Source organism: Trichosurus vulpecula, chromosome 4, assembly GCF_011100635.1.
Source record: "Trichosurus vulpecula isolate mTriVul1 chromosome 4, mTriVul1.pri, whole genome shotgun sequence".
Classification (NCBI taxonomy): Eukaryota; Metazoa; Chordata; class Mammalia; order Diprotodontia; family Phalangeridae; genus Trichosurus; species Trichosurus vulpecula.
Window position 1 is genome coordinate 149,859,617 of NC_050576.1, and position 22,404 is coordinate 149,882,020.

Here is a 22,404-nt window from a genome sequence, read left to right on the forward strand (position 1 = left end):
TACTTACCTCACTCAAATATTTATTTTGTTTTGAGGATCAAATGATAGCATACATGTAAAAAAACTGCATAAATGTCAGTTATCCCTGTTATTATCATAGAATAGTATCTCCTGAGTGCCCACACACGCATAGGGTCATATGCTAAATCTATCTGAACATACGCGAAGTGCCTACTATGTAGCAATCACTGTGCTAAGTAAGCACTGGGGATACAAAGAAAGGTAAAAGACAGCCCTTGCTCACAATCTAATGGGGGAAATAACATGTAAGTAATTACATATTAGCAAGCTATACAAGGCTTAAACTGGAAATAATCAATAGAGGGAAGGAACTAGAATACAGAAGGATTGAGAAAGGCTTCCTGGAGAGGATGGAATCTTAGCTGAGACTTGACAGAAGCCGTATGGTTACGGTATGGTTAACTTGAAATTTGTGTGAACTGTGGAGTCGACAAAGTAGTAGAGTTACACCAGATTCCTATATGATGGAGTCTTTGTGGAAAATTTTCTTCATATGTTCTTCCTAGCTTAAAAACAAATTTATTCCTGGGGAAGGGCTTCCAGATCATAGTAAATGTGAAGGTATGAAACTCAAAAAATGTATAGTTAGTCATCTGGAGAAGGGATATCCTTTTCCTTTGCTTTTCTTTCTTTTGTAAAGAAGCCATTTAAAACTGGTGTGAGATACAGAATAAAATATGAATTTGGCCTCCTGGTATTATTAAATAATTAAAATTTGAATTTTTGGACAGTAAATTTCAATAAATACATATCTATAATTTCTCAGGAAACAATACAGAAAACTAGATTTCCTTCAAAGACATGGTTCTTTTTTCAAAATGTTTTTAAACAAAAGTGTACTAACCTATATATTAAACCAACATAATTTACAGATGCATATGAAACTTATTGTAAAATTCTAGGACTATGAGAGTCTCATTTCTACTACATAAAAAACATTTCAATGCCTATGGGAGTTTTCTGGAGCCAACACTCATCAATTCATATCATTCCCAATTCAGAGGCTCTTAAGACCCATTGCAAAGCAATTAGGGATGTTAATTTTGAAGAGAACTGTCAAATATTATACACTTCATTATTACTGGATGATAAATTGTTTAAAACTACATCTCCCTCTCAAACATTTTCTTACATGTGGATTTTTTATACCTATGTTTAAAAAACAACTATCTAGCTTTTGAATTCAAATGTGTATGCACATAATTTTATTTCTCTATTTGGGAGTCAGAGAAGACATACATAAATATATGTAAATGTATATACATACATATATACACATTTATACACATATATGTCTGTGCACACACACACACATATACATATATACATATATTGCTCAGTCATTTTAATTATATCTTACTCTTTATAATACCATTTGGGGTTTTCCTGGCAAAGATACTAGATTGGTTTCCCATTCTCTTCTCCAGTTCATTTTACAGATGAGGAAACTGAGGCAAACAGGGTTAAGTGACTTTCCCAAGGTTGCACAAGTAGTAAGGCTGGAATTGAACTCAGGTCTTCTTGACTCAAGGTCCAGCATTCTGGCCACTGTACCACCTAGCTGCCCAATATTCATACATATGTATACATATTTATACATAGGGAAATACATATATATATATATTTAGATATGCATATATACATGTATTCACATTTCATTCTATAATGTATTGAGCAAGGTGGGGATAGAAGGGAGAAAATCTGTTCAAATACTTGATTAAATTGTTAAGGTAGAGGGGCAGCTAGGTGGTGCAGTGAGTAGAGCACTTGCCCTGGAGTCAGGAGGACCTGAGTTCAAATCCAGCCTCAGACACTTGACACACTTATTAGTTGTGTGACCTTGGGCAAGTCACTTAACCCCAATTGCCCTGCCTTCCTCCCTCCGAGAGAATTGTTAAGGTAGGAAAAGTTCAACATTAGTAACAAAGGTACAGAAAAGAAAAAAATCTATCACAAAGAATTCCTCTAGTGGTGCTGGGATTGTTTGGATCCGCATATCCATTCTGTTTCTCCTCGTGCAGTCTTGAACATTGAAACAAAAACATTTCTGAGTTAAGGCCTGTTATGCTATAAACTATATGGAAACAGGTTTTTTTTTTATAATTTTCTTCAAGAATCCTACTTCAGGTCAGTCATGGTCTCAGTCCTCAAATGCAACACTTCCTCTCCCCCAAAAAGAAAAAAAAAAAACTAAAAAACCCAAATAGCCCCAAATGCATTTTTGTTTATTCACCAGCTCTCTGACTTGACAAATGTACTCTCTGAGGCTTATTATCAATCCTTTTAGAAATGCCTGCTTCTTGTCTATTTGTCAACTTCAGTATGTTTCCCAGAGCATGAGCTTGGAACAGGCATTAAACTGCAGATTTTAAGTGGGATAGAAAACTGACTTTTTAATCATTAAGGGTTGCATTCCATAGAACATACAGGTAGAACAATCAAAGAAGAATGGATAAAAAGGCATTTATTTAAGTACTTACTACATGCTAAGAACCATACCATTTCCTGGGGATATAGCAAACAAGACAGTCTCTGCCTTCAAGGAGCTGCTATTCAAATAGCAGAAGATAACACATACAGGTCTCAATACAACACATAGTATTTATTATATAGGCTTTCTTTTTATTTATTTCTTTTTAAATTTATTTCTTTTTAAAATTTATTTTTAGTTTTCAGTATTCACTTCCACAAGATTTTGAGTTCTAAATTTTCTCCCCATCTCTCCCTTCCCCCTACCCCAAGAGGAGATGCATTCTGATTACCCCTTCCCCCAATCTACCTTCCTTCTTTCAGCCCCCCTTCTCTTATCCCCTTCTCCTTCTATTTTCCTATAGGGCAAGATAGATTTCCATACTCCATTATACAGGCTTTTTTGAAATGGAAATTTATTGCTATATATTTTGAATCTTTTCTTACATTATGCTGTGAACCTCACATTTTTTTCTTTTCTTATTTTATATTTTTTATAATGTTTCTTTTTCTTTTCTTATTGTATATTTGAGTTTTAATATTTAAGTCTACATTTTTAAAAGAAAAAAGATAACACGTGAAGGGGAGTGGTGGACTAGGAGGAGTGTTTTTATCAGGGAAGCCAGAGGGATGATGAATAGAGTTATAAGACAATAAATTACCAAGTCCTTTCCAGAAATAGTAATATTGATTTGATCGATATTGTCACGGCTAAAGTTAGAAAGCAAGAATCCAAGTTAGAGCAGGGAGGTACAAGGAGGCATGTGCTGTGACATGGTATGAAATTAACCTGGGTGCGGTTAGTTTGGGTCAGGATGAAATACAGTGAAGTCAGAGATCCAGAAAAAAAGAATATTTATGATTTCTCTCTCATATATATATATATATATATATATACACACACACACACACACTCACACACATATACATACACATACATACACGAATGTAGACACATACATATATACACACATACACATATACGTATGTAAGTATTAAGTAGTTGTACTAAGATAATGGGGCAACTTGGTGGCACTGGGCTTAGATCAGGAAGACTCATCTTCATGAGTTCAAATCCAGCCTCAGACACTTCCTAGCTGTGTGATCCTGGGTGAGTCACTTAACCCTGTTTGCCTCAGTTTCCTCATCTGTAAAATGAGCCGGAGAAGGAAATGGCAAACCACTCCAGTATCTTTGCTAAAAAAAAATTTCATATTGGGTCACAAAGAGTCAGACAGAACTGAAAACAGACTAAACAACAACTAAGATAATAGCAGTTTTAATTTCCATTTTGAGATTCTCAGAACTATCAAGCAGTGACATATTTATGTCCAGTGTAATCACAGGGCAAGAAGGGACTACAAAAGGCCTCTGGCCCTCCCTCCTGTCTCAGTCAAGCTACATTTATGCTACTCGAGGCTGACGTGTACCCTATTTGTAAAGACTTTCCACAGGAGAAATTCTGCTTTCCTGGCTTATCTACTTCATTATTTAGCTACTACCAGTTTCAGGATGTCAAGAAAGTCCTTCATGTATCTAATTAAAATTTCATATGCTGAAGCTTACATCCATTTCCTCTTCTGTGACCGTCGGAGCTAGAGAATAGCTAACATTATTTGCTGTGTGATCCTGGGCAAGTCCCTTTACTGATCAATAGTCAATTTAGAAGATGCTGACCAACCTGTACTGGTAGTGCATTTCCTATACCAGAGAAGGTATAGAAAAGGAAAAAAAGCTTCCTTTCATTTTTATAATAATGATAGCAATGGTAGTTAAAACACAAAAGCAACTTTTCAAAGCATGATTATATCATAGTTTTGCTGAACCTAAAATGCCCAAAGAAATTGAGGTGGAAAATGGAAAGGAAGAGGAATATGAGAGACATTTTATGAAAAGATCATTGGAAGGAAAATGTGTGTCTGCACTCGATAAAAAACCTTCATTTCTGCTAACTTTCATACTCAGTCTTAACCCAACATATAATGGCCATTAGAAGTGTGACTTTTGGCAAGTTTGCAAGTATGCATCAATTTTTTGTCAGTATACGGGTTGAAAAATAAATGTTGCTTTTGTTCAGTCCTCATAACCTTTATCCCATTTCTCATTCATTTTTTTCCGTGAAGATGTCCAACTAGTCTTATGCAGAGATATAGCCTTGCCAATTCGTGAAGAAAAAGTCTATACTACTTTGAAGCCCAGTACATTTTGTTTTTTACAATGATGAAACTATTGACATTTCATACTAGTCCTTTCACCATAGCTATCATCTAGCTAAGGGCTATCTTTCCTTTCCTTGCTCCTTAATGGTTCTAGTGATTCAAGAACCCCCTCGATGAGATGATATATCTTGCCAGAAAGCATTTGCTGCGTCACTGAGACAGAATGCTCCTTCCATTTCTTCCTGTTCTTTGTCATCCTGTTTGTCTGTGAACATTAAATTGTTGTCTTGCTTCAATTTGTTTTGTAAGAGCTGAGAGCTTTGGCTTTCAATTCACCAAATTTACCTTTACTGAAAACACTTGAGAACCATAAAGGTTGGTTGGATTACTTAATAGTAGTTTCAAAACCTTTATATTCCCGGAGCAGAATGAATATGTTTATTCCTCTCTTCACCTCTTCCTCTCTCTCTCTCTCTGTCTGTCTGTCTCTCTCTCTCTCTCTCTCTCTCTCTCTCTCTCTCTCTCTCTCTCTCTCCTGCTCTTCTGTCACCTAAAAGTCACATAGCCAGTAAGTGTCTGAAGCCAGATTTGAAGTCATGAAAATGAGTATTCATGATTGGAACATAGTGCCCTATCTATTGTACCACCTAACTGCTCTATCTAAAGATACTAATATTAATATTATCTTATTTTAAAAATGAATATATCCTTGAAAATTTTTTGTAAATTTAATCACATTTTCCCATTGGCTTACAATTAATTTTCAGAAATATCTTTTCTTTACTTCTACTTCAACTTCAGTTAGCAAGATCTCCTAATACCTAAGCTTTAAATTTCTTTATCTACCTGTCCACTCCCAACTTCATGTTAAGATAAAGAAAAACTGAGAATGGATTAGGGAAACATACTCTTTAAAGAAATCTTCCTTTGAAGATTTTACATATAAATGTAAATAAATAATGTCTAACACATTTATAAATAAATTTTAAAAGATATTTTAAGAGGTAGACAGTACAGACCTGGTCTTTAAAGCATGCACAGACACTGGGTTCTCATTCACCAGTTACCACATTGCATCATATTTTATTAAAGTAGATTACACTTTTATAATGTCAAGATCTTGATGCTCCTTATTCTTTCCTTTTATCTGTTGTTCGGTCCTGTAGGCAGAAAATATGCATTTATTAACTGTTTACTACTATGTGCTGGGAGCTTTGCTATGGACTGGGAATATAAATATAAGCTAAAAGAAAGATAGTCCCTGGGAAAAGGAGGGGAGGAAGCTCCCACCCAGGGAAATGGTGGTGAAGCAAGAGTTAGAAGCACAGTGGGGATGAAATGGAGTCGCCCCAAAATGGAGTCGCCTGGAAGGAAGCCAATGGGAGAAGGAGGCCTAAAGCCACACATCAGCAAGCCACACTTTAGTGCAGGGTTCTTTTTTGGTGAAGCCTATGGATCCATTCTCAGAATACTGCTTTTAAATGCATAAAATAAATATGATATATAGGGTTACAAAGGAAACTAATTAAATATCAGAAATCAAGCCAAATTTTTTAAACAAGCTCACAGACCCTAGATTAAGAATCTTTGCTCTTGTATAAACCCATACTATAACTCTAGGAGTTTATAATTCTTAGTGTTGTGATGAAGTTCCTTCAAAAGAGACTGACCAGAATCTTTCTAGAATCAGAGAACAGTGTTAGAAGGCCATTGGTGCTCCCAGGGAGGTATAATGCTTTGAGTTCTAGCTTTGCCAATAACTATCTATGTGGCCTTGTTGTTGGCACACCTCTAACCCCAGAACCCTCTTAGTTCAGGTTCCATGTTGGGAAGAAATGGGGCATTTGTGAGTCATTGATCAAAGGAGGAGGTTTACTTTGCCCTAACATAGCAAGGATATGCAATGAAGATACAGTGGCACTTAGATTTTTCCAGACATTGCTCCTCTCTTCTTCAACTGGGAATACATTTGATCATTCAGTCATCAGGGCATGGTGACTTGTGTGGTCTTAGACACCTACTGAGACTGAGAGGCCCTGGGTACACATAGTTGGGACCCATTAGTCCCCTAGACCAGGAAGTTGCATGGGGAATCTGGAGCCAATCAGGATGAATTAGAGGGAAAAGTCAGGGTAGTCATGGAAATGAAGGAAAACACTGGTCCTATTATATGCCTCATACACATCATTCTACCTGGATGAGCCTCAGTTTCCTCATTTATAAAAGCAGAGGATTAGATTAAGTGACCTTTAAATTCACTTCCAGTTGTAATATCTTTTGCTTTCACTTAAAGATAGAGTCTTAAATCTTACTACTCCGTAAAAGGAATAGGAATTCATGATAATCTCTAAGTTGCCTCATCATTCCAGAATTATCTGAGTTGGAAATTTGCTTCTTGCATTATATAGATCAAGTCAAGGGATTGGACCTCCAGGGCAAATTTCCATTCAAGAACCCAGGACCATCTGGGTGGCCTGCCACTTTGTCGTCTGTCAGAGCTCAGAAAAAAAACTGGCTATTCCTAAGGGAATAATCCATATGGAGATGAGAGTCCAGGCTGAAAAACATACAAAGCAAGACCTGAAATGTGGTATCCAGACCTGCTACATAACACCTTTCTCAAGGAAAGAAATATGCCATTGTGGCATTTACTTTGCCGCCACTATATTAAAAAATGTATTCATTACCTTTCTCCTGCTCCTGTGAACACACTATCTTTCATCTATAGTAATTTATCCTTAAGCTATTGATTATGCATAAATGAAATCACATGTGTGAAGGAATGAGTACGGTGATTTAGTCTAGTGTAATACAGGGCGTACACCAGAAGGAATTTGAGAACTAATAATAAATGATAATTGCCTTCCAATGAGAACTATGAGCTTAAATTGTGTATAGTTTGGCATAGTAATAAAATATTCCAAAAAGATATATTATGCACTTTTGTCATTGTGGTCCAGTCGTTTTCAGTGATGTCCGATTCTCTGTAACTCCATTTGGGGTTTTCCTGGCAAGGATATTCGAGTGGTTTGCTATTTCCTTCTCCAGGTCATTTTACAGATGAGGCAAGCAGGGTTATGTGATTTGCCCAGGGTCACACAGCTAGTAAGTGTATGAGGCTGGATTTGAACTCAGGAAGGTGACTCTTCCCGATTCCAAGCCCAGTGCTCTATGCACTATGCAATGTAGCTATCCCAGTTATCCACCTATTCTATGGAAAAGTTGATGCACCACTGTTTAGTTAATGAACTCTTTTATAGAATTACTGACATCCCATAACTCATAAAAGGCAGCATGGAATATTGGAGAGTGGGGACAAGCAAAACTAGGCTCAGGTCTTCCTGACTCCAGGCTTGGATAAAGTTATCCATTGTGCCATTTAGCTGCCCTGCTCATCTAAATACATTTTAAAAGCATGGATTTTACTAGTTTTATGTACAGATCATCTGATATGTATATATTTGTTACTACAATGAAGACTGTGTCCAAGTTTATTAGAGGTATCTTCATCTGATAGAAAGAGTGCTGTCCTAGAACTGATAAGACCATAGATTTAGAGCTTGAAGGCACCTTGAAGATCATCTTGACCTCAGAGGTCAACTTTTAGATAAGAACATTTAGCATCGGATGGTTCTAGGGAACTCACAAAAAGTAGTAAGAAGCAGAGCCTCAAATTAAAACTAGTTCCTCTGATATCAAAGGCAATAATCATTTCACTACATTAGGAGACCTACTTTTAGATCTTGGCTTCAATATTCAGTAACTAAGGTGACCATAGTCAAGCCCTTCCTTGGCTTTCTTCATCTGTAAAATAGACATAACTGTTATTCCATGCACTGTCTATCCATATCATAAGAGTGTTGTGGAACAAAAACACTCTATAAACCACAACATAAGTGCTATTTTACATAGGAGATTTCCTTCCACACCTTGTATTTTTAAGAGATTTGGATTCTTTAACAGAAGTGGAAAATATTGAATTTTAAAATTCTTTGATGTGATTTGGCTTAAGAAACATTAAATTCTTATCATTTCACTTATTTCACCTAACAAGGTGAAGATGAACTCATATTTAATCAAGTTGACCTTTGATGTTGTAGGAATGATGGCCATCTTTAAATGTTTAATTTGGGGTCCCATCTTACTGACTTTGCATTGATAACTAGATGAAGGAATCTCTGCTATATGGATCAATATTCAAATAAATGAAGTGTCTTTGAGGGGAATGATTTGTAGGTATGTGAAATCACCAGACAATCTAGTAGTATTCTCAAATTACAGTGTCAAGCAAAGAGTAGATGTTGAATGTCTAAAGGGCATACACACATAAACTGCATCTGGGGCACATTTTTTAAAAAAGGAAATCTTTACCTTTGAGAGTTTCTGATTTAGAATGGAGCACAGAACAAAATTATATAAATAAAGCACTTTTAAAAAAAAAGCAAGAAGCAATAGAATGAATGAGGAATCTTACACAGTTATGGGGGGAAATGTTTTCAAGGTTTTCCTCATGTGGTTTTTTTTTTCATTTTGTAAGAGCAAAGTAAGAAAGTAAGGAAATGGGGATCTGACAGAGAAAGGAACCAGAAAAGCATGTCAGAGAAACAAAAAGCATTAAGATATAATAGAAGGACATTTTCATATTCAAGAATTTGTCGAGCATCATCACCTGTATAGCTCTGTGCTAGGTTTGGGTTGGGAGTAGAGACGAGAAAGAAATATTTGACAAGAACTTGCCCTCAGGGAGCTTTCAATCTAGTTGGCAAATGAAGAACTGAAAGACTATACGAGATATAAAGAAAATGAAATAAAGTGGCAGAATAGAGATAGAAAAGGTTCACACACCATATTTTAAAACACCATATATATTTTTTGGATGGTATTATCTGAGGGTGAGAAGAACCCACTTAAATGATATTATTTTGTAATCTCATAGTGTTACTACTATTTTAATCATGTTGTACTATTCAATCTTCATTTGATTTAAACACCAATATTTCATTCTCTCCCTGATTTTCTTGGCTGAGTCTCCTTGTACATAGATCCAAGTGTGGGAGGAAGGAAAAGGATAAGCCTGGAATTTAGAGCCCTGATCTGGTAATCTATCATCTTGTCAAAAGATAGCATTCTGTGATGAATATATTTGGGTTGGAGGAATGCAATTCTATTTCTCTAGGAGCATATAACTTCCCTTTCTGAAAATGAGGCCTGCCATTTTTGTCTCCTTTATACACACAGTCATAGAGTTAGAATGGAGCTCAGAGGTCATCCGGATCCACTGCCTGTTGTTATTGTTCAGCTTTTTCAGATGTGTCTGACTCCTCGTGACCCAATTTGGGTTTTTCCTTGGCAAAGATCCTGGAATGATTTGCCATTCCTTCTCCAGCTCATTTTACAGAGGAGGAAACTGAGGAAAACAGGTGACTTGTCTAGGGTCACATCTCTAGAAAGTGTCTGAGGCCAGATCTGAACTCAGGAAACTGAGTCTTCCTGACTCCAGGCCTGGTGTTCTAATCCACTGAACCACCCATACCTGAACAGAAATTCTGTCTACAGCATAATCGACCAGTGGTCCTTCAGGCTTTGCTAGAAGAACTCTACTATAAGAAAGTTTTCTCTTAAATCAAGCTGAAATCTGTCTCTCTTTGATTTCTGCCTTTGGGTACTAGTTCTGCCTTCTAATGCCACCCCGGGGCTCAGGACCTCCCACTGGTCTGCTGGGGTGAGGCTTGTTGCCCTGTGCTGGTCCCCTTCAGCCACAGCAAGAGGTACCTTTCCCATTAATCTCACTAGCCTCCTGAGCTAAAAGACTGTTGTACCTCATCTTTCTGCTAACTCCACTATTCTAGGATTTTTCCTGGGTCAATATTCTCTGGGTTTTTCAAGGTCAACAGGGGATGGTGACAGTGACTTACTGCTTATTCCACCATCTTGGCTCCCGGAAGTTTAAATAGGGGACTTTCAAACACTCAGTCTGTGGTCTGATAACCCCAGGAGCAGCTGCTGCCATAGGTCCTGCACGAGACAGTGCTTTTCTCTCAACCAGTTCCAACAGACACCCCCTCCTGTGCTGAGAGGTCTAGGAATTGCTACTACTATCAGTGATTCAGTCCCCTAGTGTCTGCTATGCTTTGCTATGGTTGAGCCTGCACTGCTACAGCCTGCACGCTAGACTGTGCTCCTCTCCCAGCTGGTGCAACAGACCCTTCCTGTTGACCTTCCGGGTTGTCTTGGGCTGCAAGTCCTCCACACTCCATCTTTTTGTGGATTTTGCCTCTCTAGAATTTGTTCAGATTCACTTTTTAGAGGTATTTGAAGGAGTTTGTGGGAGAGCTCAGGTGGGTCCCTGCTTTCACTCCACCATCTTGAAAAAATGCAAAGCCCTATAATTGAGTTTAGAAAATTAATTGCACAAGTAAAGAATGGAGGCAATTTAAATTTGGCAGGTTATGGTTTGTGTGAAAAAGAACTGGTAATTTATATAATTAAAAATAAAATCAACAGTGTGACATGGAAACCAAAAAAGCTAAGGAGATCTAAGACTAAACTATGAATCAATCAGGGAGCATTCATTAAGAGTTTTATGCCTAGTTACTGTCCTAGGTGCTAGGCATACAAAGACAAGAATGAAGGTCCCTGACCTCAAAAAGATAAAATACCAAGAATAATGGAGGTAACAATCTTGTTTTGCTATGCCCTTATAAGTCCACATTTGGAGTATTATATTCAGTTCTGTGTACCATATTTCAGGGAAGGACATCAGTAAACTGGATATCAACTGTAGTGTAGCAACCAAAATGGTAAGTAGACAATGGAGGTTTTAGGGGCAAGGGAAGTACTGAAAAACCGAAAGAATTGAGCTAAGATCATTTAGTGAGTGAATGAATCAATGGCTTTTTAGGAAGTGGTCCTCAGTCCCAATGAACCCCTATTTACTTCATCTCTTATGTAGAGTTTTTTAAATGTTTTTCTTTCCTTTAGGAACCTTGGAGTACACAACACATTCCAGCCCTGTTCTCTGCTTTCTGTGGTCTTTTGGTGGCAATTTCCTATCACCTGAGCAGACAAAGCAGTGATCCATCTGTTTTAATGTAAGTACCATGGCAGATCCTTTACTTTGTGCTATTCCTTCATTTTTCCACAGACTCACGTTAGACAAGATTTCTGCAGGGTCGCAGTTTTATTGAAGTGTGGAGACCATGCTCAGCATTCACTGTGGTCTGATCCATCTTCCCATAAAATTAACAACTCACTGAGGGGAGAAACCATTAAACACTCTGAACTACCTGAAATTAATGGTCAAGATCCAACTTTGCCTGAGATTTTATTGCCTTAAACAACACAATGGAATAAACAGATGCATTTCTTCAGGTCTGGGATGATACGTAGTTCGTGATGCCGGGGTTTTGTCTCCCCTTCAGTGAAGCAAGAAAAAATCCCACGATCTCTTCACTTGCATCGGACTTTTCCCTGGACAGCAAAGCTATACACAGGAATATTAGAAGAATCTAATTCTGGAGATGGAAGTTGAGACTTTAATCTATTTAGGAAAAAATAATAATTCTTAATGTAGTACAGAATATGCACAGGATGGAAGGAAGTGTTTCTGCTCCTTATTCTCCAAAAGACACATGATTCTCTTTGAATCAATGTAACCTATCAGGCCCAAGTGTTTTAAACCTTTGAACATTGACCTTTGCAATTTCATATGCATTTCCTAGTCTCTCTTCCCTTAATCACATCTTTTGACAATGTAAATTGTTGTTACATGTGCTATTTTAGACTAAAATATCTTTGTTTTTTTACACAAAACAGTACCTTAAATGTCCATAATACCAACTTGCATAATTTTTCCCAAAGGTATATGAACACTTGGACTGATACAGACAGTTACTACTATGGACATCAGAGAGACTATAATTATTCTATAATATTGAGAACAAAAAGATGAAAGACAGAGGAGGAAGAGGCAGAGAGAAGGTCAAGCATAGAAGCAGAGCAGCATTTTGCTTGCTTATTTTATTCTTTCAAGATTAGCTGACATTCTAATATCACAAAGTAAAAAATAAAAATGTGGATGTCACCAAATAAGCTTATGCTAAGAATCTCAGTAGTGATATTGTACATTGAGTGGGACAAAAGATGGAAGTACTCTTTTGTCTTACTGCTGATTTCCTCAATTCAGCGGAATTCAATTCCATTCAGTAAACTTTTGCCATGTGACTACTACATGGAATCTGAGGGAGAGGAAGTATTGTGCTAGAATGTGGGTATACAAATATAGCATCTCCTCAGAGCTGCTTCCCAACTCCCAATTGGTGGTCTAAGACCTTAGATGATGGTTGGCTACTACTCCCCTCAGGGTTTGAGAGGGATCCATCTGTTTTTCTAGTTCTTGTATTGTCACTTTGGGATCATACACAAAAATCGAGTCTTATCTTTTGTTATCTTGGAAAGTTATGTCAGATCTTCGCCTTCCTCATATCTATGTTATGTGGAAAATTGAATTTGTTTTGGTTCAATATTTTGAGTTTTCTAAGACATTGGTGATATACATAAAAAGATGAGGTGTATTGTATTTGGGATTAAATAGAGTAGGCATTTCTTAATGTATAATTTGTACAATCTATTAAGAGCAAAGAGAAAACAAAAATCATATTTGTGTGCTTCAATTGCTTTAATGGCCTGTCTTTAGTAATAAAAACCTCCATTTACCTAAATAACTAAGTATATTATTTCCTTACTGTAGGAACACTCTCAGAAGAACATGTTTTCTAAGATAAAGTTTGTGTTTATCTACTTTCAGGTCCTTTATGCAATGTAAATTATTTCCTCACTTCTTACACCCAAATTTGGAAGAGATGCCATCAGACCCACTTCCCAAGAAGATGAGAGACTCAGTGGTGAGTCCCTTGTCTCTATGCTATATTGTGGATGAATGATATCAAACTCTACCACCACAGCATCCGTTTCCCATTTCCCATCCCCTAACCCTAAAGACCCAGCCCCAAGTCACCAATGACTTTGAACCAGAAGAATCTCTTTTCACAATGCTTGGCAGGTCTAGCAAAGAGGACATATTTCTTTGGAATCCCAAGTTGAAACTCAAAACATGTTTCCCAGAGAAACATGGTAGTTAAATTCTATGGCTCTGTTAACATAATCCTGCATATCAGGTACATTATGGGTTCAGTTGACTTTTATAGGCTGTGTTAGGATCCTAACCACCATGTACAAATCTCATATCTACAGTAAAACGCATTCTAGTTTCCAAACAACCAATCTATAAACAAGCTTTTGGAACATAACCTGTTCATAAATTGCAGACTACCTTAGAAGACATAGCATCAACTCACAGCAATTCAAATTGTTGGCACTCTGCCAATCACACCCACTTATGGTCAGGGAATACAACAATTAATTTACTGTAATCAGCATGTTACCTGAAGGGTAAGCTTCCCTGTGTTTCCCAGACTCTTCCCTCTTGCTGCCATAGTCCTTCTCTGATTTGCACAGGCTGGCAATAGGAGTCTCAGGGCTACTACCTGAGGCAGAGGAGGGAAAGAACAGGATCAAAGAGAATCAAGGCACAGAGAAGAGGAGAGGAAAATAGCACAGTAAGCTGAGGAATAGTATTCTGAGACCGTAAAGTCCTAAGCCTCAAAAATTGACACAAATACACCCTTTCCATATCCCATGACCATGAGATGATATAAGTAAAGTGCTTTGCAAAGCTTAAAGCACCATTTAATGATAGCTGCTTTTACTACCATTACTAGTATTATTCCTGACTTCTTGTTGCAAAAAATAAGACAGTGATTAAAAAGAAACAAGTAATGATTAGTGGTGTTGCATCATATATTTGATTAAATGTGTTTGATTATCATGTTTCCCAATTTGAATTATATACTTTATAAATGTTTTACTATACAGTATTCAGAGATACTTTTTTAGGAGATTAGATTACAGTGTTTGGAATGATTCCATAATTGGGCACCAAGCCATTAGGAAGCATAATTCAACCCTGGTTATAATACTTTTTTGAAAAATCAATTCAGCTTCTCTCATTTTTACTTACAGCATTTTTTTGAAAGTTGATGTTTGAGACTTCCTACAGCATTCTCTAGTGTACTTGCACCCACATACATACACACGCACACGCACACGCACACACACACACACACACTCACACAGACTTTTATTGGCTTGAAAAGAAGACAAACTAAATTTTAAGATGACCTTCCCCCAAAATGTTCTAATACCAATAGCTAGCATTTATGTAACCCTAGGCAGGCAGCTAGGTGGCACAGTGGATAGAATACCAAGCCTGGAGTCAGGAAGACTCATCTTCCTGAATTCAAATCTGACCTCAGACACAGACACTTACTAGCTATGTGATCTTGGGCAAGTCACTTAACCCTGTTTGCCTCAGTTTCCTGTAAAATGAGCTGGAATAGGAAAGGGCAAACCACTCTGGTATCTTGGCCAAGAAAACCCCAAATGGGGTCACAAGGAGTTGGACATGACCAAAACTATACAACGGCAACAAAAATCACCATTAGATGGTGATCATGCTTACATTTAAGGTGATCCCTGGTATTGAGTTGAGTCACTGAGGGCGGGGGAAGACTAATGTTCTCATTCTCTAATAAATAGTGCTTAAATGCTATAGTTTCGTTGTTGTTTTTTTAATTAATGAGTCAGTGAGGAATAGAAGGGAAGAAATTACCATTACCTGTCATCATACAGAGACTCTGACTTTAGGACTATGCTTTGAGTAAGGCAAGCAAGCCTTCAATAAGGCATTTGGTATGAAATGGGAGACTTATGAAAATTGGCCATTACTAGAAGCAAATGACTGTTAACGGTCTCTGAGAGCCACATTGAATAGGGTGAATATTAAAACCCAATCTGTTCTTCTCTATGCTAATTTCAGATTAGCATTACAGAAAATAAACATGGCATCTTTAGTGTGCGGTCATACGATATCCCCTCCATCCAACCATGTAAGGGATTGTCAGCTATTGACAATTGAATTTCAAAGCAGCTGTGGTAGATAATTGACCATTCAGCTTTGAGAGTGGCACTTCCTTGCTTTATAATTAATTCCTATAGGCAAGCCTAAGATTGATTATTACATTAAACAGAGGCCCGAGGGTGTTAATTCAAGCTTTGCTTCCTACTTCCTTCCCTTTAGTTTGGTCTTTAGTACAAATAGCCAGATAACTAGCAAAGTGGCTTGTAGGGAGCTCCAAAGCATAATTAAAAACAAAAGAAAATAACCCAAGGTATACTTTTCTATTCATTCTGTGAGGCAGGCCATATCCAAAAACTATCATTTAAATGGCACAGTTCCTTTTCCTGACTAGAAGGGGGAGTGAATTTGTTTTTGGTCTTTTGAATTTTCAGACTCTGGTTTAACCTCGGTTATAATTACCCTGGAGGAAACTCGAGTAATGTAGTCTCCTTACAAGTTGGAGTAATTGGGTAGCACAGCTAATCTTTGTCTGTAAAATGAGGGACCTTGACTAGGTGATTGTTCTCCAAGGTCCATTCCAGCTCTAAATTTCTGTGATTCAATTCATTAAACAATCCCATTTTCTCCAATTTTGCTGTCAGCATGACACTGTTCATAGGCACCCATTTCCTCTTGCTAACACTTTCCCACAATACTTTGTATTTTATGTGCTAGACAGGAATGCCGTCTTCGCGATGATACAGCGTATTTTTCTCATAAGATAATTTCCATTCTGTCCTATTGGAGATTTTAAAATCTATGCTCCTTCATAGTAAAATCAAAGATTGGGAGATTGATGACTGGCTATTCTGCCATTCTTTTTATCTGTGCTTATGAAATCAAGAAGAGATTATGGGCCAGGGGAAGGAAGGAAGAAATGAGGATTTATCCAGAGCCTACTACATGCTGGGCACTGTGCTAAACACTTTAAAATAATATCTTATTTGATCCTTATGACAGCCCAGGTAGGTTGGTGCTATTAATATCCCCTTTATAATTGAGGAAACTGAGGCAAACAGGGATTAAGTGACTTGATGGAGGTCACACAGCTAGTAAGGGTCTGAGGCTATATTTGAACACAGATCTTTCTGACTCCGGCCTAGCCTTCTATCCACTGTGCCACCAGTTGCTCCCAATATTGGGTTTTTCATTTGCCTCCCTGTGGCATAGGGAGAATCACTTTAACCAAGGACTCCACAGTCTTTTCAAGGATAGATACACTGTCCCAACCTGTTGCTTACAGAGTTGGAACTTTACGTTTTTTACACATTCAGAAAGATTTGCTCTTTGGCAGGGTTTGGGATATGCCACCAGGAGCATATGAGCTTTGCCTCTCTAAATACTCAACCTTGGTTCTCCCAGTGCTTCTAACTCATGGAATGCTGCATGTTCTATTGCATCCCAGTATGTGTTCTACAGAGCACATTTCAGATGAGTTGACAGAATGTTGACAGCCTCTCCTTGGACTTGCTTGTGTTCCTAGAGCATGGGGAGAGGGGTACTTACATATAACATCTTTTTTACAGAAGGAGATCCTAAAATCAGATCTCATTGTCTGCACCGTGGTTGCTATTCTTTCATTTGCAGTGAGTGCTAGCACTGTATTCCTGTCATTAAGAGTAAGTATTTTATTTCTCATCTTTATCTCTCATGTTATTAGTGTCTTTTTTTTGTTTGTTTGTTTGTTTTCAAGATGCTACATCTGTTCACAAAGCAGCAAGCTTTTGAAAGCATATTTAGACCAAGGGAAGGAGACTAGTGGAAGTTTTGGACTTGAGGAAAAATCTGTTGGTTGTTAAAAACAATTTCCCAAATTTGAATTGGCCTAGAGGTCAGGTTATATATGTATGTATTAGAAACAGTGTGTTTAACCACTTGGAAGAACTGTTGGTCTTGTTCAGTAGGAAGAACCATTCACTGGCAATCCCATGGATCACTGGCCACCTTTGCGGTTATGTGATCCATCCAACACTAGAAGGTACTCAGGGAAAAAGCTGAACTCTGTACAATTCTCAGAGAGCTGGCTACCTCTTCTCCCTAGTGGCACTTCTGTGGGTAGAAGGGCTCACCATGTTAATATAGGACCGTGTCGATTAATCTGACTACTCTTTTCATTCAACCCCCATCCACCAGAAAAATTTTATCCCATCCTTTCATTTTGTAGTTTAATTCACTCTCATTATCAAAATACAATGGAGTCACTCCCATTAACATGGTTTACTACAGAACTCTTTATTTGTACACAAGCAAATGGAATCAAATCAAATGAAATATATTAAAACCACTACCATTATGTTGTGCACTCATGACTTCTCACAGACCCAGGCAACCCTTAACCAATTTATGGTATACCCCAAACCCAGGACTTTGAGGAACTCAGTTCAGATTCATGAAATCATCTCTTCCTATCAGCCATTCCCACTGGGATATGATATGTAGTCCAAATATTTTCCATTCAAGGTCTCATGGAGGTTCAATATCTAGTTAATCAAGGGAGCTTGGGACCCAAGGCAGTCAGTCCTCTTCCACTTTTCCTCACTTACCACTCTATCACTGTTTGGGGCCTCTGATACTGCCCTTCAAGTGCAGGGGGCTCTTGAGGAGGACACCTGACACTCATTTTGGCTTGTACATCAGTAGTGGAGCACAGAGTGTTCTCAAAGGCAGTCCTCAAAGAAAGGGAGTCCTTGCACACCCATTTATTCTCATTTTTGAACTTTCTATCCCTGTTGCATCTTCCATGATTTTTGCCCGATTTGGCCCACTTATTTCATATTCCCTTGTCTCTCCCACATCCTTTTAAGTTGATAACCTTGGCCTCACACCCAGATGCACCCATGCCGGGAACCAAAGAATAAGAGTAGAAACAACTGGATTCAACATTTTTTTTATTCTTCCCCTACCCCAAATTTTGGGGGTTGACTTTCTTATTAATTTATTTTTTGTTTTAAATATTCAATTCCACAAGATTTTGAGCTCCAAATTTTCTCCCCATCTCTCCCATCCCCCTGCCCCAAGATGGCATGTATTCTGATTACCCCTTCCCCCAGTCTGCCCTTCCTTCTATCACTCCCCAACCCCTTATCCTCTTCCCCTTCTGTTTTCCTATAGGGCAAGATAGATTTCTATACCCCATTGCTTGTATATCTTATTTCCCATTTGGCATATAAAAACAATTTTTAACATTCATTTTTAAAACAAGTTCTCTTTCTTCTTTCCTCCCCACCTACCCTCATTGAGAAGGCAAGCAATTTGATGTAGGTTATACATGAGTAGTCATGCAAAACACTTCCATAAACAGTCATGTTGTGAAAGACCAACTATATTTCCTTCCATCCTATCCTGCTCCCCATTTGTTCTATTCACTCATTTGTCCCTCCTCAAAAGTGATTGCTTCTGACTACCCCCTCCCCCAATCTTCCCTCCCTTCTATCATTCCCCCCTCTCTTATCTCCTTCCCCCCTACTTTCCTGTAGGGTAAGATAGATTCCCAAACCCAATTGAATGTGTATGTTATTCCCTCCTTAAGCCAATTCCAATGAGAGTAAGGTTCACTCATTCTCCCTCATCTCCCCCCTCTCCCCTCCAATTTAAAAGCTTTTTCTTGCCTCTTTTATGTAAGGCAATTTACCCCATTCTACCTCTCCTTTTCTCCTTCTCCTAGTACATTCCTCTCTCATCCCTTAATTTTATTTTTTACATATCATTCCTTCATATTCAACTCACTCTGTGCCCTCTGTCTATAGATATACATATACACATACATATATACATACATATATAGATACATACACATATGTGTGTGTATGTGTGTGTATTCCCTCCAACTACCCTAATACTGAGAAAAGTCTCATGAGTTACAAATATCATCTTTCCATGTAGGAATGTAAACAGTTCAGTCTCATATGATTTCTCTTTTCTGTTTACCTTTTCATGCTTCTCTTGATTCTTGTATTTGAAAGTCATATTTTCTATTCAGCTCTGGTCTTTTCATCAAGAATGTTTGAAAGTCCTCTATTTCACTGAATATCCATTTTTTCCCCTGAAGGATTATACTCAGTTTTTCTGGGTAGATGATTCTTGGTTTTAATCCTAGCTCCTTTGACCTCTGGAATATCATAGTCCAAGCCCTCAGATCCCTTAACATAGAAGCTGCTAAATCATGTGTTATCCTGATTGTGTTTCTACAATACTTGAATTGTTTCTTTCTGGCTGCTTGCAATATTTTCTCTTTGAACTGGGAACTCTGGAATTTGGCTACAATATTCCTAGGAGTTTTCCTTTTGAGATCTCTCTCAGGAGGTGATTGGTGGATACTTTATATTTTACCCTCTGGTTCTAGAATATCAGGGCAGTTTTCCTTGATAATTTCTTGAAATATGATGTCTAGGTTCTTTTGTTCTTGTGGCTTTCAGATAGTCCAATAATTTTTAAATCCTCTCTCCTGGATCTATTTTCCAGGTCAGTTGTTTTTCCAGTGAGATATTTCACATTGTCTTCTATTTTTTCATTCTTTTGGTTCTATTCTATAATTTCTTGATTTCTCAAAGAGTAGCTTCCATTTTCTCCATTCTCATTTTTAAGGAATTATTTTCTTCAGTGAGTATTTGGACCTCCTTTTCCATTTGACCAATTCTGCTTTTTAAGGTATTTGTCTCCTCATTGGCTTTTTGGACCTCTTTTGCCATTTGAGTTAGTCTGTTTTTTAAGGTGTTATTTTCTTCAGTATTTTAGGGGGTCTCCTTTAGCAAGCTGTGACTTGTTTTTCTTTGTTTTTCTTACATCACTCTTATTTCTCTTCCCAATTTTTCCTCTGCTTCTCTTACTTGATTTTCAAAATCCTTTTTGAGCTCTTCCATGACCTGTGACCAATTCATATTTTTCTTGGAGGCTTTTGATATAGGAGCTTCGACTTTGTTGTCTTCTTCTAGTTGTGTATTTTGATTTTCTTTGTCACCAAAGTAAGATCTACATTCTGAGTTTTTTTATGCTGTTTGCTCACTTTCCCAGCCAATTACTTCACTTTTTAACTCTTTATTAAGGTAGGACTCTGCTTCTGATGTGGAGGGTGTACTGACCCTAGCTTCTGGGGTTTTGTGCAGATGTTTTTAAAGATACTTCTATGGGCCCATAAATGTTCAGTTCTTCCAAGGTTGTATGATCAAAGGAGAGTGACCATAAGTACTCTTTTCTACCTTGGAACTGTGAGGAGTATTCCTTCTCTACTGCAGCCACAGGCTCCACCATGCCAGCACTCCTTCTCACCCCAAGACCGCCACCCAGGACTGAGATCCAGATCCAAGCAGGGCAAAGCAAGAGAATCCTCTCTCACTGCCAGCAAAGAGATCCTTGCAGTCTCCTTCTGATCAGCCACTCTATTCCCCCACCATCTGTGAGCCAAGAGCTCTGGATGTAGCTGCTGCTGTCGCCACCTCTGCCACCCCCACCTCATCCCCTGGGGCTGGGGTCCAATCACACTCTTCTTTCACCCAGGTCCAGACACACCTTTCCTACTGACCTTCTAAGATGTCTTTGGCATTTGTGGGTTGAGAAATCTGGAAAGCACCACAGCTGCCAGTGATTCAGTACCCTGAGGCCTGCTACAGGTTTGCTAGGGCACAGTCTGTGCCAGCACAGCCATCATACTCCTCTCCCAGCCCCGTGCAATAGACCTTTCCTGTCAGCCTTCCAGGTTGTCTTATGCTGGAAATCTGTTTCACCCTGTCATTTTGTGGGTTCTGCTGCTCTAGAATTTGTTTAGAGTCATTTTTATAGGTATTTGGAAGGGTTTGGGGGAGAGCTCGAGCAAGTCCCTGCTTTTACTACATCATCTTGGCTCCTCCCTCAGTTGACTTTCTTTTAGGGGAGAAAACCACACATCCATTAGAATTCTTGTCATTAAGAGTATAATAATGAACCCCCAAATGTAGTAGGTACAGATGAATGTAAACACACAAGGAGCTTAGGTTATAAATGACTAGAGGCAGGCCTTGGTGAAGGAAGAACATATATACATAATAGTAATTAAAAAGTGAAGCACCCTAGATGGAATTTCTGGCTGATACTTCCTGCAGGCCAATACTTTCTTTTCTACCCTCTAACCCCACAACCTGATCTGTTCAACGACAAAATGATTCTGGGTTATTTCTTGCTCTTAACCTTCCCTTCAAACAAAGCCAGAAGTAATTTAAAGTCACACCAAGGAGCTGAATTCACATGTGCTTCTGTATTTCTGTGTGCCACTTTTCCACCCCCACAGATCCTATTTGGGAATTTAGAACTTATTAATGTCTCTTAGCAGACAGATCAATTTCATGAGGTGTAGAAGAAACCTTTAGAACTATGGAACAAGACGTAGATTCGCCTCTGTGTTTCTTTGAGAGGAAACAGAAACGGCAGGAGTGGTTAAATAATATTCAATCCCCCTTCCACCAACTAAATAATGAAATTTGGTTTTCTCCTTTTATTTCAGCCATTCCTTGGCCTCATATTGTTTGCCTTGGCCTGTGCAGTGGGATTTGTAACACATTATATGCTTCCTCAGCTCCGAAAACATCATCCATGGATGTGGATTTCACACCCTATTCTTAAAAACAAAGAGTATCATCAACGGGAAGTAAAAGGTGAGTTATATCTTGCTTCTCATAAAGACGCCATGCTTACCTGACAGGTTTGCTGCAAGCCAAGGAATGAATGGCACTTTGGTTTTATTATACTGTCCCCAGATATTCTGATCAA

General features: G+C 38.2%; 1 protein-coding gene across 1 annotated transcript in view; it reads left to right on the top strand.

Annotated features, from left to right (window-relative positions):
* Positions 1 to 22,404, top strand: part of PCNX2 (pecanex 2) — a 348,308-nt gene that overhangs the window by 129,975 nt on the left and 195,929 nt on the right. The window contains exons 16-19 of the mRNA XM_036756504.1: positions 11,631 to 11,740; positions 13,456 to 13,552; positions 17,193 to 17,285; positions 22,139 to 22,289. Of these exons, the coding sequence (XP_036612399.1) occupies positions 11,631 to 11,740; positions 13,456 to 13,552; positions 17,193 to 17,285; positions 22,139 to 22,289 (451 nt within the window). The remainder of the gene's footprint in view (positions 1 to 11,630; positions 11,741 to 13,455; positions 13,553 to 17,192; positions 17,286 to 22,138; positions 22,290 to 22,404) is intronic.